At 38.1% G+C, this 15,879-nt stretch overlaps 1 protein-coding gene across 1 annotated transcript in view; it reads left to right on the top strand.

Moving 5' to 3' along the window:
• ly75 (lymphocyte antigen 75) overlaps positions 1-15,879 on the top strand; it is a 41,956-nt gene that overhangs the window by 11,140 nt on the left and 14,937 nt on the right. Inside the window, 17 exon segments of the mRNA XM_036586112.1 lie at positions 153-308; positions 902-1,018; positions 3,358-3,501; positions 3,606-3,803; positions 7,741-7,895; positions 8,140-8,247; positions 8,364-8,452; positions 8,951-9,120; positions 10,213-10,418; positions 10,493-10,635; positions 11,780-11,861; positions 11,992-12,063; positions 14,378-14,498; positions 14,661-14,696; positions 14,810-14,979; positions 15,467-15,534; positions 15,647-15,714. Coding sequence (XP_036442005.1) covers positions 153-308; positions 902-1,018; positions 3,358-3,501; positions 3,606-3,803; positions 7,741-7,895; positions 8,140-8,247; positions 8,364-8,452; positions 8,951-9,120; positions 10,213-10,418; positions 10,493-10,635; positions 11,780-11,861; positions 11,992-12,063; positions 14,378-14,498; positions 14,661-14,696; positions 14,810-14,979; positions 15,467-15,534; positions 15,647-15,714 — 2,103 coding nt within the window.

Here is a 15,879-nt window from a genome sequence, read left to right as displayed (position 1 = left end):
CCAAAAAATACAGACCAAATTATCAAGCCAGCAGCAGCATAACCACACAATTAAACAGGAAATTCTGAAATGCAAATAATTTGGTAAAGTTCAGGAGTTTAATGTTTAATGCATCTCTTTCTCTCTGTCTCACCCCTTTGTGCCTCACTCAGAGGAGGGATGTGGTGCCTTATGGAACATCTCCACGAATGGTCATTGTTACCAGGTGGTCTCCACGGCGATGGTTACCTGGCACGAGGCGCGGGATGCTTGCCGTAGTCAGGGCGGAGACTTGCTCAGTGTATCCAGCCCCGAGGAACTGCGTATCTGTAAATATAGTCTTCTGTATTGTACTGACACTGTTTTTATTTATAGCTCCAGTCATCTGTACACTGTTCTATGTCTATGAACTCTTTGTGTATGTGAGTATATATGTGAAATCTGTACATATATACATGTACAGAGGGTAGTTTTTATATCTTTATTTAACAGATTGTGAATTGCTGCTGACAGTCCCTCACTGTTTTGTCCAAAAAGCTGAATGAGTTACCCTTTTGTCATTAATCCCAAACCAGCTTAAAACTTTCCGCTCACTGTGTTCTGTCACTTCTCTTCATGGACAGAACAGTTACAGTTTTTCCTCTCGTTCTCTCTGTATTTCCTTTTTAAATGCTTTGGGCATTGTCTTTCACATTGTATGGATTGCCATGGGACATTCTTAGCATTTTGACTTTGTGCCTTTCCATCTGTAGCAGCAATCTTGTGTTGTTTGCAGTCAAAAAACTGTTTCCCAGCAATTGATGTTTTATGATCATCTCTGATTCCGTAAATCTGTGGAACATAATACTGAATACTACTTAAATGTTGCTTTTGCATTGTGTTGCCTCTCACAGTCAGCAGTAACTGTATTATCTTCTTGCAGTTAAAGCTGGAACTGAGCTACTGGAGAAGATGTGGATTGGGTTGAACCATCTGGACTGGATGCAGGGGTGGCAGTGGTCAGATGGATCACCCCTTGCATATGCCCCATGGGATGCAGGTACATAAAGTCTAACATTTCACAAGACCTGACAAATTAGGCGGAGCACAATTGCTGAAAAAAGCGATGATCACCAAGAGATCGCATTTTTCACAACTGCATCAACGTTGAACGATTGTTAAAAGACATGCTATTCATAGCTTTGAGGTGCTCAAAGGAAATCCTATTTCTCTCAAATGTGTTTTATTTTGTTGATGTTCTGTCAACCCTAAATGAAGGTGTTTTTTGGGGGGGCGGCTTGCTAAAAAGATGCAGTAGTCTTTTATACACACTGCATCTTGCCTTCTGGAATATGAGTGTGGGATAAGGGGAATTTTGTTTATTTAATTTTTTTTGTTTGTTTTTTTTGATAAAAGAGACAATTTAATACAGTCTAATAACCTATAACAATGATAGACTCCAAACCAGTAGTCTATAGTCCTAACACGGAAAGCTTTAGCCAAAAACATACGCATGTTTATGTTCCCTGTTTAAGCAGGCTTTACTTAATGGATAGGACAGTGCGCTGCAAAACTTACAGACCACCCTTCATTTATTTACTTTGCAGTCAAAAGTACTATTGACTATAAGTCATTTATCGTTTAGCGTCAAAAAAAACAAACATATATTTAACCTAAAACTACACTATGAGATCCGGAAGCCTGTTCATTCTGCTGCTTTCTACATTTGGGTCCGGTATTGTGAAATTGGATCAAAGTTTTGTTTACGCAGTGTAATCAGTATCCACAACACAACAACCTAACTTAAAACCTTAAAGAATGCTGTGCCAAACTGTTGTCTAATCTATAGCTGTTGAATCCATAGCCACCATGTTGTTTTAGTGTTCGCTGTCGTTAAATAGCAGACAGCACCTTCTATTGTTCAGGCTCGGGATGGGACAGCCCCACTATCTTTCTGTGGTGCAAGGGTGGCATTCTGCCCCAAAAACAATGGGCTACTGTTGTCACCAAGGTCGCTGTTGATTTGGATATGTGCGTATGTGCAGCTGTCTTCATGTAGAGAGCGTCACTGCATTCAAATAACAAGTCAGCTGTTTCAGTGGAGTCTTTATACGTTTGAGAGGGAATGTTCCATGTATTTTTGAGAAAGTGTGGGGGAAAATGGGACAAGTAAAAGTTTCTCAAGGCTTGGTTAATCACACAACGCGCATTGTTTTGGTAAATAGTTTCACTCTGAAGCAAGCGCCTCTTCCTTCTGTTCCCCGTGCTAAAAGCTTAGTAAAATGCGAGTGGGCAGTATTACTATATTTTGTCATTCTCTTGATGAACCGCATGTCAAATCACTTTTCTGAGTATGTCATAGGTAACTTCCAGAACACTGTGTGTCTGAGTGAATCGTAGAAGACACAGATTTACATCACTTATAAAGAGCCTATAAACAGCAACAGGAGTGTATAATAACTACATGAAGTGCATCAAGTAATCAAGTAGCTGACTTGATTTTTCTGTCTGTTTCTTCTTAAATAGTCATTGTACTATTTGAAATCATAATGGTATTGGCAGATATTTTGCTAAACAAGCCCATTTCCTACATTTTTCTTGTTTTGTTTTTTTTTTTTTCCCCCTTGAGGGCCACTTGCAACATTTGTGGTGTTTTATGCACCCAAAATGGTCATAATTCATTTTTATGTAACTATTTTCCAGCTCCTCTTTATGTCTCAAACAGAGTGATATACTGATGTAATTTCTGATTGGCTGTTCTGTATTGGTCCATTCGAAACACTCCGCTGCTTAGAGCTTTAGTATCAGTGGGTGGGGCTAAAGTGCTGTAGGCTGAATAAGTGGATATAAGTAATTGAGATTGTTCTCACGACATCATAGAAACTATGAATTCAAAACAGGCTGTATAGGCAGCATAGTTTCCATATATAGACCATGTGGACGGGGAACGTTTGAGTGGACAGGATACGTTTGTTTACGTGTGTTTTTTTTTTTTTTCCAAATTCCTTTATTTAAAAAACTGAGGGAAATTGGGTTTAACATGATATGGGCCGTTTAAAAGATTTTTAGGTTTGACTGACATTAAAAATTGGTATATGATGACCTGTTTATTCATATGGAGCTATTGCATTATACCTATTTTACTGCATTTGCAACCCTATAGAAATAAATGTTCAATTTCTCTATAATGCTAATCTGGGTGTATTTAGTCCCAGTTTCTATATATTGTGAATGTTTGTGTGCACATGAATAATCAGAGCTAAATAATTTAATACATTATGTATTGTGAAAATGTCTTCAGGTATCGCATATTTTTGCCGTATCACCTGCTTTTACTGTGAAATGAAACTGTTCATGCATTTTTAGTGTAGAAACTAATTAAGTATTGTTATTTGTCAGATTCCCTTGCAGATGCGTCCATCTTGGTAGCATCAGACTGTGGCGTGATGCGCTCTAAAATGCGTTTCAGCAGTGCAGCATGCGAGTTGAAGCTGCCATATATCTGTGAGAAACCGGAGAACAGCACACAGACTGAGGCTGCAGGTGGGACATAGACATGGCACTTGTAGTGTTCACTAAAGGATTTGTTGTATAAATTAATAGACCTAAGCACTTTCAGTCTCTATATGCTGAATACCTTTTTGCAGGTAAAGTGGTATACACACCCACTGAGTGTGACAGTGGCTGGATCCCATGGCGAGGTTTTTGCTATAAGCTTTATGGAACCAAGAGAGGGACGAAGAAGGCTTACGCAGCTGCCCAGCAGGTGTGTATGCAGAACGGAGCTCAGTTGGCCAGCATCCACAGCCTGGAGGATATCGAGATGCTCAACACTCAGTTTAACGGTACACACGCATACACTAAACACCAGTGTCAGGTTATTACCTTATGAAATGCCTAGCAGTGTGCAGAGGCAATAGTTGTGAAATGACTTGCGAAAGTTTTGTTTTTGAAGTGCACTCTTTTTGGTTGTGAAAGACATGGCTTGTTTTACACCAACTCACGTAGAGCCTGGCAGGTCATGTCTTGGATTATCATGATAAGAAATTACCAAGCTGCCCACCTTATAAAATGAATTATAAAGTAGATGTCTGCATGAGCTTGATTTTTAACACATGCACCTGTTCGCTTCACCCCCACAAGTGGCTGCAAAATCTAACACTACTCCTGTCTGCACCCATCACAAAATCTAATGTCAGTCCTTTTTGCACCCGCCCACAGCTTCCAAGTTATGCCCTCCAGCATTTGTCCACGTTGACACCAAACTAGTTCTTGTGCACATTTAGCCTTAGTCATCCTAGTCCTCACCTACCTGCTTTATTGTCTCTACTCTCGTGGGTTTATCTATCCTGCCTAGTTTAGTATACAAATGGACAATGATTGGTTGACTTGCAAACTGAAAATATATTGACATGTAGTGCATTTCTGTGAAATACACTCACTGAGGACTTTATTGGGAACACTATACTAATACTGTGTAGGTCCTCTCTTTGCTCTCTGAGATGCTTTTCTGCTCACCACAGTTGTACAGAGTGGTTATCTAACTTACGTAGCCTTTCTGTCAGCTCAAACCAGTCCATTCTCCGTCATCCTTACTCATCAACAAAGCGTTTCCGTCCGCAGAACTGCCACTCAAAAGTGTGTTTTCTTTATTATACCATTCTAAGTAACTCTAGAGACTGTTGTGTGTGAAAATCCTGGGAGATCAGCAGTTATAGAAAAACTGTCCTGTCTGGCACAAGCAATCATGCCATGGTCAAAATCACTGATATCACGTTTTTTCCCTATTCTGATGTTTGATGTGAATGTTAGCTAATAAAGTGCTTGGAGAGTGTAAACTTATTTAGGTCAGAGGTTGGACTTTGTTTCATGAAAGTCAAATAAGATGCACTGAAATGTTTCAGTTGTGTGCTATCAACAGTTGCATGTTATTTTGCGATAATGTTTTTGCTAACTGTAGTCTATTTAGTAGTCTAAAAGTGTAGTCTGAATTAAATATGATTTAGTTTAGTTTCAGTGTAGTGAAAAACTACTAAACAAGCATACCTCGGTCAAATTCTTATTTATTTATTTGTTTGTTTATTGATCATCATCATAGCAATGATAATAATAATAATACAGCAAGTTGCCTTCTCATATTTAAAACAAAAGATGAAAAATGAAAAGAAAATTGGAGTGAATATACACCCTGAAAGTCAACTTAAATGCATTCCATCTAGAGCTGGGCGATATGGCCAAAAACGTTATCACGATAAACAAAATTCATATCGTTCGATATCGATACATATCGCGATAAATGTCAAATCATTATTTCTTTCACGTTTGAAGGCTGATTTTGCTCCTGGGTGGTTAATTGTGGTTTTAAACTATCACTTATGGTCCGATCATGACAAACACTCGGCAAACAGTGGAACATTTCACAAATCTGTCTTGGGACAGTGGGAGAAAGTTTCTGAGCTGTTTTTATCAGCTGGAAAAGCACAGCTGCAATTTTTGTAATAGTCATTATTTAAGAAAGAAAACAGATTATTTTTAGCTGTCTGGTGACGAGCGCTCGGCTATCCCGTTACAAATGCTAAACAAGTGGCCAACAACAGTGCTAAACTCTTTAGTTTCTCAACAACGTCAACTCGGTTCGGTAGATCACTGCTGTCACTCCTACCACATCCATGTCAGAGCATATCACAGTATTCAGACATCAGCTAGCAGACAACTGGATTTCTCTATGCTATCGTAGTAGTTTAAGGGGTGAACCGCAGTATATCTGACGTTCGCTGTGTAAAAGCATTATCTGCAGTGTGAATCTCTCGCACCAGTCACAGAGTCCTCCTTTTAGGTATGTTTAAACTGAAAGTGGTGATTTTGTGTCTTGTTTGATCTACCGTATCATCAATTCACCGTGTTGTACCGGAGCGCTGTTTTAAATTAGCCAGCAGCTAAAAACAGCTAGCCTGGAAAGTTTACTTCCTCAGTTTACTTTTGTTTAAATCAGGGCTGTAACTCACATTGACCCACTTCTTTCTTTCACTTTCGTTGCTCGAGAATGCGCTAATACAAAAATATGACGGTTTGGCGCTGTAACACGGCGCTGCAGACGTGATTTAACACCGCTAAAGTTGTTACGATGCATGGAAAGCGGTGAGTTCACGTAGGACAGTACAGTTACGTCACTGATCTCGTCACTCACACTCGGTCACAGGAGAACAGATCGCCGGTCGCTCCACTCAAACAGGGACTGTATAACTCCGCGTTTCAGATGTTGCTAAAGTATATTTGGCGACCCTTTTTTTACTCGTGGCCCCCTCCCTCTCTAATCAAGTCGAAAAACTCGGAAGTGTCGCTTTCCTTGCAGTAGAAAACGCCACCGGGGCTTTCGCTAAAACGTGGAAGTGTGAGAATGGTGTATTATATTGAAAATTTATCGAACCTGTCTTATCGCTCTATTGAGGAAAAGTTATATCACTTATCGTTATCGTTTTATCGCCCAGCCCTAATTCCATCATTTCTTAATTCTGCTGGTGCTCCATCATGGAGTGGTATTCAAAACAAACCTTTTCTTTTGAATCCTTTACAGAGAGAGGAATGGCTACTTAATTTCCACATTGCCATCAGACCAAAAAAGTTTGTTCAGCTGCTTACATGTAAAAAAACATGATTTTATTTAATTGTAGTTTTGCTTACTCTTACCATTTTGCTAGCTGTGCAGTTTGTCCTAAGCAATAGTTATTATCTTGGGAATTTACAGCCAACAATCAATACTGCCACATAAAATCAGACTTTGTCATTTTACATGTTTTAATGTTTGAAGTTGTACAGGGAGGCAAAACATATCCACCTGATTTGGGCCACAGGGAATGCAATTGCCACCATACTGAAGACACAGCAGTAAAAACTCCTTTTCCAAGACATAAGATGGAATATTTACAGACATGGATATTTGCATGGTCCATATTATGGAAAAATAAATTTACCTGACTAAGTTTGATGTACAACTTTGTTTCCAAAAATATTGGGATGCTGTGCAAAATGCAAATAAAAATAGAATGCCATGATGTGCAAATCATTTAAACCCTGTATGTAATTGAAATAGTACATAGACAACATATCAAATGTTGAATCTGGGAAATGTTATTGTTTTTTGAAAAATGTATGCACATTGTTTTTGAAAAGCCAGTGCGTTTTCCTATATCAGCCGTTTGGCTCCGACCATTCGCATTTAAGGTATAAATAGTATTTTAGCCTGCACTGCTTTTTGAATGAGGTGCAATTCAAGACAGCCAATTAGAACAGAATTTATTTACATTGTTCAGTCACAGTAGCAAATAGAGACTGCTTATGTCTAAGGTATAAAGAGAGGTTGGAAAATGGTCATGTAAAAATGATGACTGTTTTTGGTGAATTAAACCATAAAAATGTCATAAGTAAACCTCAAGGAAAAAAATTAAGCATTAGAAAAAATAACCTGGGGTTATTTCTGCAGTTTGTACCATAGCAGGTAAGCAGGAGAGGTCTGTAAAAATAACTTACATGGCAGATTCTATCACAGAGAAACATTAGTAGTAATTACATCACCTCACCTCTCCATGTAAAACTAATCCTGTTTAAATAGTACTGTTGTCTTATATTCATAGATTTAAGCTGTGTTCATATAGAGGAAGAAGTTTATTGGCTGATGGGTGCAATTCAGAACTGAAATACTATTTTGAAAACTATTTTAAAATTTTGCCGTTGATTAACTCATACACTCCTGTAAGTATATTTGTGTTTGTGTTTGTTTATCAGAGACATTGAGTGCGTGGATAGGTCTGAAGGCCACTCATAACACAGACCTCTTTAAGTGGGAGGATGGAACAGAAGTGTCCTTTACATACTGGGGACGAATGCAACCACCACTGCTGAGCCATATCACCGACAGCTGTGTGGCTTCCCTTGAACCGGTTTGTAGCAGCTCTGCTTTTCTGCTATTATCTAGCTCAGACGCAGTTCAGCTTTGCTGTGTCTGTTGTGCAATACATTAATGCAGTAGAATTTCACTATATGAAATGATGTCTCTTAGTTTTGGTAGCCTCAGTCTGGGTCCATGTGTCTTGCCCTTATAGTTAACAGTGATAGGGGTAGAGTAAGTGCACATGACAAAGAGGATACATATCTAATCAAGCAACACCTACCCTCACCCCTCAGGACCATGGGTGGTTTGCGGTGACTTGCAACACATCAAGGCCCTTTCTGTGCAAGAAGAATGGCACGGTGAATGAGAGTGCACCAGAGGAGGGTTGCCCACAAGATGGGGTGAGTCATGGTCATGGTCAGACTCCACAACAGAAAGCCACACATGTGTGAGAAAACATGAAAGGAGATGATGAGAGGAGTACTTTGTCGTTGTATTTTTCTGTTCGTTTGTGTAGGACTGGAGGAGGCATGGAAATGCATGTTATAAAATTGACACTCAGGAGGTCTCCTACAAGAACAGCTGTAAACTTAGCATAAACAGCAGGTAAAAACAAAAGTTCACCTGACTATTAATAGAATTACTCAAAGTTCACAGAACCTTTATGACATTAATCGCATTCATTCTCTGTCACTCGTTCAGTTACTCATGCATACTTTTCGTTTTTTTTCATGTTTCATTTTCTTTCTCTTTCTCTCTAATTTCTTTATTTCCTTCCTTCTTTTTTGTTGCACTCATTTTCTCTCTCTCTTGTTCTCTTTCTTATTTTCTTGTTTATGAACTCATTATTTTTGTTTTTCTCTCCCCTCTTTTCTTACTTTCTTTTTCCTTTCTTTCTTTTTTCTCTTTGTCTGCCTCTCTCTCGTCTCTCTCTCTCTCTCTCTCTCTCTCTCTGTCTCTCTCTCTCTCTCTGTCTGTCTGTCTCTGTCTCTGTCTCTCTCTCTCTCGCTCTCTCTCTCTCTGTGTCTGTCTGTCTGTCTCTCTGTCTCTGTCGCTCTCTCTCTCTCTTTCTCTCTGTCTCTGTCTCTCTTTCTCTGTGCATAGATTTGAGCAGAGCTTCATTAATAGTCTCCTGAAGGAACATATCAGCAAGAAGCCACTGTACTTTTGGACTGGACTGCAGGACTCTAAAGGCACTAGAGAATATCAGTGGTTCAGTTCAACTGGACAAGGAGACAAAGTTACTTTTACCAACTGGAGATGGAACGAACCAGGTTGACCCTACTTGCTTATTATGAATTAGAACTATAGTGCCCTTTTTGGGATGATATTATTTTGCCATATTATATATTGTCCACAGTTAAAGGAGAAGAATTCCCTGTTTTTTCCATATTTCTTGATAATTCAGTCATTAAGATGTAAACAAAGTCATTTAGACTTAATTGGTGTTATATTCATTAAGGCTAAATTAAATTCAATGTAGAGAAACTTACTGACCTGATGATTTTTTTATTTTATTATTTTTTATTATTATTATTGTTATTTTTTTAAACAGTGATGGTGATGGGATCGAGGGGTCGCAGTGTCTCCAACACAAATCAAATATAGCCAAAACTATGACTGAACCTAAACATGTCTAAGTTTTTATATGTACTGTTGGTAATGGTAAATAAGTGGTAAATATGGGGGGAAAAACCTGTTTTGCCTTATAATGCTATGCCTGTACCTCTTACTCATTAAAAATATGTCTTAGGCCAAAAGCTTATCTTAACACTATTGTAAAACAATGTCTCAGGTGTCAGCTTATTCATACCTATTTCATGCAATAACGTCCTGTGAGGTAACTTTTGAGACGTAAAACTCTTCAGACCCTTTTGGTTCCTATCCCCACCACTGTGAACGGCCCTATCTCAGCAAGTTGTTCTTGAATGAAGAATATCGCATGAGACTACCCTGAATGACTTTATCTCTTAACCATTTAATTATAGAGACAATTTTAAACATTGATATAATTTCTCTTAAAAGGAATAGTTTTGTAGAACTATGAAAATGACCTCCTGGCATTGTGCAAAGACCATCATGCTAATTGATGACTGCTAACCTCCATTAGTTCCACCCTATTAGCTTGTTTTAGCTGTTTCCAAAAGCTATACCTGTGTCATCTGTGGTTTGTTTGTGTTTGTCAAAACATGGACTGCGTTTCCCAAAAGCATCTTAGCGCCGAGATCAACTTAACTGGTAGAGAGATTGTTTGGTGTGATGCTCGCTCTACCATTTCAGAATCATCTTGGTACTGATATTTTTGGGAAACCCAGCCTTGGTCAGTTGTTAGCAACTCTCCTGGAGTGTGTATGTTTGTGTTGCAGCTTTAGCAGGAGGATGTGCAGTATTGTCCACAGCAAGCCCGGTGGGTCAGTGGTCTGTTCAGAACTGCACTGTGTTTAAAGCTGGTAGTATTTGTAAACGTCTTGTTACTGCTGGAGCACCTGCACCAACGCCAGCTGAGCCGGATCTCAATGCCACCTGCCCCCCAGGATGGGTCTCCGCAGAGGGAATCCGATATTGCTACAAGGTGGGTGTGGGTTTCTCTGCTTTAGTGATAATTACACACCTTGTCTACACACCTTCATGTATGTGTGCGCGCAGGTCTTCCATGAGGAGCGGCTGAGTCGGAAGCGCTCATGGGAAGAGGCTGAACGGTTTTGTGAAGCTCTGGGAGCTCACCTGCCAAGCTTTACAGAAATGAAGGAGATGCAAACCCTGCAGAACATCATAAGAAACTCCATTAGGTACCCCTCACCAAACACAAACACTACAGATACTACTGCTACAGACTTCTATTTTCAATAGTCCTGTCCCTATTCAATATAGTTTTATCAGTTGTTTGCCAGGTTCAAGTTGAGTTCGGATTTCATGTTTGGGTTTTTCATAGCCAGTCTTCCATCTACTGGCCTGCATTAAGCACTGCTTTCTCCCTACTTGCACCTACTTGTACCTCCTTACTTGTACTGTACCTTAAACAGTTTTTAGGGCTGTGAATACATATTTATTTAACGATAATTACTGATAGCGCCTGTTAAATTTTAGGTAGATTTTATCTTTTTTTTCCTTTTCTTTTTGTACAAATGAGCGCTCCAGTCCATGATGTAAACCCCCAGTTCTGGGTTTACTTTTATGTAGGCTGCCTGGTGAACATAGTTTTTGGTTTCTGTAAAACTTGAACTGAGTTTGACGAGGCGTTAAAGGGCCACTATGATGGACAACTGAATTTTCTTCACTGTTTTGAAATAAGAGTTTGATATAGTGTGTGAACACTATAAAACCTATCATTCACTCCTTTGTCTGTAAAGCCCATATATGCAAGCTGAGCTGCAAAAAAGCTTTTATTCAGTTTACTGCTTGAGAATCAATGTCTGCTTATTCAGACATTAATGGGGGGGAGGGTGTATTTTATAGTGTATTTTTTAAGGCTACAAGTGAAAACTGTCCTACATCTAACTAGACTATATCTACGATGTAGGGGCTGAAGTAAGTTGCAAATGCGAAGAGGCTTTATTAGAGGCATTCCAGAGTGCATATAACAGGCAGGGGTTAAAACACATGCAGGCAATAGAAAAGGCAGATTCATATTCACAAACGAGGAGACAAAGCGAGGATCAAAACTGAGAAATAATACAAAGAAACAGGCTCAGAACAACACGGAGACTTTGCAAACACTGCACTAAACTATATTTTCACATAATGGCTGCTGCTCTTGTGTGTTAAGGTGACTAAGTCATTATCATTAGGAACATGAAGTTCTCCAGTTGATGGATGCAGGTTCAGACAGGATGTGCTGAGTTCATTTTCCAAATAAAATATTCAGACCTGATTAAAGACATGTAGACCACCTCACAGAATGACTTGATTTCTTTTTGTGCTTGTATTATGCAGTGACGATAGGTTTTTCTGGGTTGGATTAAATCGTCGAAATCCAAACTATGATAACAGCTGGGAATGGAGTGATGGACGGCCTGTGAGTTACCTTTAACACTGTCTTCCACGATCAGTAAAACCCAAATGCTCACCATTTGCTGTATATTTTCATGTGTGTTAAATGAAGAGGAGTAATTAGCTGTTTCAATGTTTTTGTCGCTCTGTAACAGGTGTCAATGATGATCTTTCCCCGAGAGTTTCATGGAGTTGATGATTACAACAGAGACTGTGCTGCCTTTAAGGTACATCCATAGATTTAAAACTCTCAAAACATTAACACCTGTGTTACGCCATTTATTGTAAAGAAATAAATTATAGTTCCATGTTGTAATCGCTGTTACAGAATCTTTGTTAATATACTGTAAAATCATAGAGAAAACATGCTGTGAAAAATAGATGTATATGTGTATGTAGCTTATGTAAACTGTTTACGCACCTTTAGAATGAGCTGATGGATGTAAGAGTGTCACTAGTGTCCAAATGCTTTGCACTGATCTTCAGTTAGATGTTTGGCTTATTGGAAGCAGTTGTCATAGGGAAGAAATTGATTAATATCTATGGAAAATGTCAGCCGAACAGTGCTCAGAGTCCAGGCTTAGTCATGCCAGGCTTCACGTAGGGTCTCAACTGGGAGTGGGTGGGTATGAAAAAGTCTCATTTAGTGGATCTGAACAAATGCTAAGATGTCATGATGGGATCATCACACTAGAGTACAGTTTTCTGTGTAGGACTAAAAGGACCCATTTCTTACATTTGTCTTGTGTTTCGTTTTATCCCTTAGGACCCCTTGTAACATTTGTGTGATTTCCTGTGTCAAAGATAGTCATAATTCATTTTTGCACAACCATTTTCCAACCTCTCTTTATCCTTGAATTATTTTAAATGTGCTGTTTTTGTTATGGTACCTTTAACACTGATATAAATAACCTGTGTTCTGATTGGCTACCCTGTTTTGTACCTCATTCAAAACAGTCTTTTTTTGGCCTAAGTTATCAGGCTAACTGAGAAATTCTGCTTTATGAAATAACCTCAGGCAAATTTGTAAAGACCAGCTGATTCACCTTTTCTGGTTTAAAGTCTGTATGCTGAACATAGTGTGCCTGACTGCCATTTAGTTGTGGTTGCATTGTCATGTGCACATCACATGAGTGTTGCTTCTGATTAATCTAAGTCACCTACACAAAGTTTAGAAGCTCTCTATTATTAGGTTAAATTTTCCCACTAAAACTTAAGACAACATTGTTGATAATATAGGTCATAATTAATTAAAATAGCAGCTCTTGCGATTTGAAAATTGCACAATTTTGATATAAAAATGATTAATCTTTAAGTTGTACTTCAGATTGATTGAATGTTGTAAATTGCTGTCAGCTGAATTGACGGATATATGTAAATGCTTTGGTTTTTGTTACATCACACAAACCATAAATTCAAAATATGCTGTTTTTGCAATGTAATTTCCATTTCTGGATCATGTGGACTTTAACAATGTTTACATATTATTACATCAAACTCTTTGGTTTAAAAAAGCAAGAAAATCAAGTTTTCTGTGACACGGGCCCTTTAAAAACCAGTGAGACCCTAGAATGTGTTGCACCATTATTTATGGCCTCTGTCTGAGGAGTTTCTGGGTAAGAGCTCTGATCTGTTGAATTGGACAACAATTACAAAAGCAGTGTTTGAATAAAAGGAACCCTGTTCGGGTCCAAGCACCTTACACAACAGAACAGGCATGTATATCTGCTTCCAACAGAGTAATAGCAAATATGCTAATATGTTTTTGAAGCATTTGACAAAATAGATGTCTTGTTCTCATTTTTGCAGCACAGGATTTTAAAAAGTCTTTTTAAAAGTTTTTAACAGTGTTCTAAAAGGCTATACGTAGGTTGTGATTGTTGCGTTAAAAGGGAAATGAAAGGTTTCATGTGAAACGGTTGGTTGTTGAGAAAGTTGCTGACTTAGATTTCGTGGTGGTGATAGAAACCAGGGGTTGCAATGTCTACAACACAAATATAGCCTTTTTATTTTCTATCCAAGTAAACCAATTACTTTTTAATAATAAATACTTTTTTGGGGTCACTATTTTACAAAAATGTATAGACAATGGTGTGCTGCAACCCTGAACACCCAGCATATCCCTCTTGGTCATGTATACGTTTAAAAAAAAATGTAAATTTTAGCCCAAATGCTTATGTAAAAATTATTGTAAGATATTGTCTTGGACAAAAAGCAGCATCTTCAGAACCATTTCCTGTAATAACTGTAATAATTGAGGCGTTAAAATAGTCTATTTCCTGTTACCACACTGTAAACAACTTATAGTATGTGTCTGTAGAACGGAAAACTTGCTAAATGTTAGACTTGCGCTATCTAAAATACTACTAAGTTTGATTGGAAATATCTTCCCTTAGCTATAGTCAAAATGTCAACCCTCAAGAATAGCCCTGTATGAGTCCTAAAAACATGTTTTAGATGAAACAGTAGGTGTGTTGGCAGCTTAGCATTCATCATTAGTGATAAGTCATTTCACATGTTCTGTCTTTGTTTTGTAACCAGTCACTGAAAGGAAGCTCCTTCCCTTTTTTCCTTTGGCTGCCTTATGTTCCTCCGCGCCCTTTTTACTCCAGTGCCTTTCATTGCGACGCCAAGCTAGAGTGGGTGTGTCAGATCCCTAGAGGTAAGCCGTTTGATGGTACTGTTACTGCAGGTAATTTTAAAATGTGGAAAGGTCGTGTATGTGAAGCCTTCCTAGCAGTGCTTACTCAAACCAATTCAATTCAGATGTTAGCAAAACAAAAATACATTTTCACAAATGATTTTTCTCTTATTTCGATTCCAGGCCAAACCCCAAAGAATCCTGACTGGTATAATCCAGGTGGAGTGTTACATTGTTTTGGAGTTTTATAGTAGTTTTGCTCTTCCATTCAACCCTTACACTGTGTTTTTTGTGGAATCTAACTTTCTTCAATTTATGTCTGTGCACCACAGATGGACACCATGAGACCTCAGTATTCATAGATGGTCAGGAGTTCTGGTTTGTGACCCAGCCGCAGCTGTCCTATGAGGAAGCCAGTATCTACTGCAGCAGCAATCGAAGCAAACTAGCCACTCCTCAGACCATCAACGCTGCCAGACATCTGCAGGAGCACCTCTTTAAGGTAACACTCTTTACCTCCAAGCACTACTGTCTTAGGCCTGTCATGATTACTCAATTAAACTTGGTCACTTTGTTTAAAAAAATAATTGATTAAAACCTTCTCAATGAATTAGCAACTATTAGCTGGCATTTTTAAATATTTTACAGACATTTTAAATTCTCCCTTTGGTCTTGCTGATAGTAAGAAACATTAAGAACACACCCATTTTTATATATATATATATATATATATATATATATATATATATATATATATATATATATGCTTTTATTTATTTTATATATATATATATATATATATATATATGCTTTTTACATACATATATACATATACATATACATATACATATATATATATATATATATATATATATATATATATATATATATATATATATGTAAAAAGCATGTCTTTGGTTAAAAAAATCTTTTTAAAGTTTTTTTATGACCGTCTACTTAAAATTTACAACATCAGTGGTTTGTTCTAGCATGCAGATTCAAAAATAGTGAACTGGTGGATGGATCTTCGTCAACCAGGCCCTCTTGTTCCCCTGAAGTATGTTTAATTGTCTTTTTTCTTTACCCATATATGCACAATGTAGTGTAAATTGAGCAAAAACATGCAGAACAAACTGAATTGCACTAATATATTATGACTGTATTCTCAGGCTGCACTTTTATCACTCTACGTTCTTGGGTAGATGTACCTCCATCAGCACAGACTTGATCATGCCAGGTATTGTACAGTATATACATTATATGGCCAAAAGTATGTGAACAGTTCCTAATTATTAAGTTCAGGTGTTTCGGCCACACCCGTTGCTAAAAGGTGTATAAAATCAATCATATAGTCATGCAATCTCCATAGACAAACACTGATAGTAAAATCTGTCTGCAGACA

The sequence above is a fragment of the Colossoma macropomum genome, unplaced genomic scaffold, assembly GCF_904425465.1.
Source record: "Colossoma macropomum unplaced genomic scaffold, Colossoma_macropomum, whole genome shotgun sequence".
Taxonomy (NCBI): domain Eukaryota; kingdom Metazoa; phylum Chordata; class Actinopteri; order Characiformes; family Serrasalmidae; genus Colossoma; species Colossoma macropomum.
This window is presented reverse-complemented; position numbering and strand designations above follow the sequence as displayed.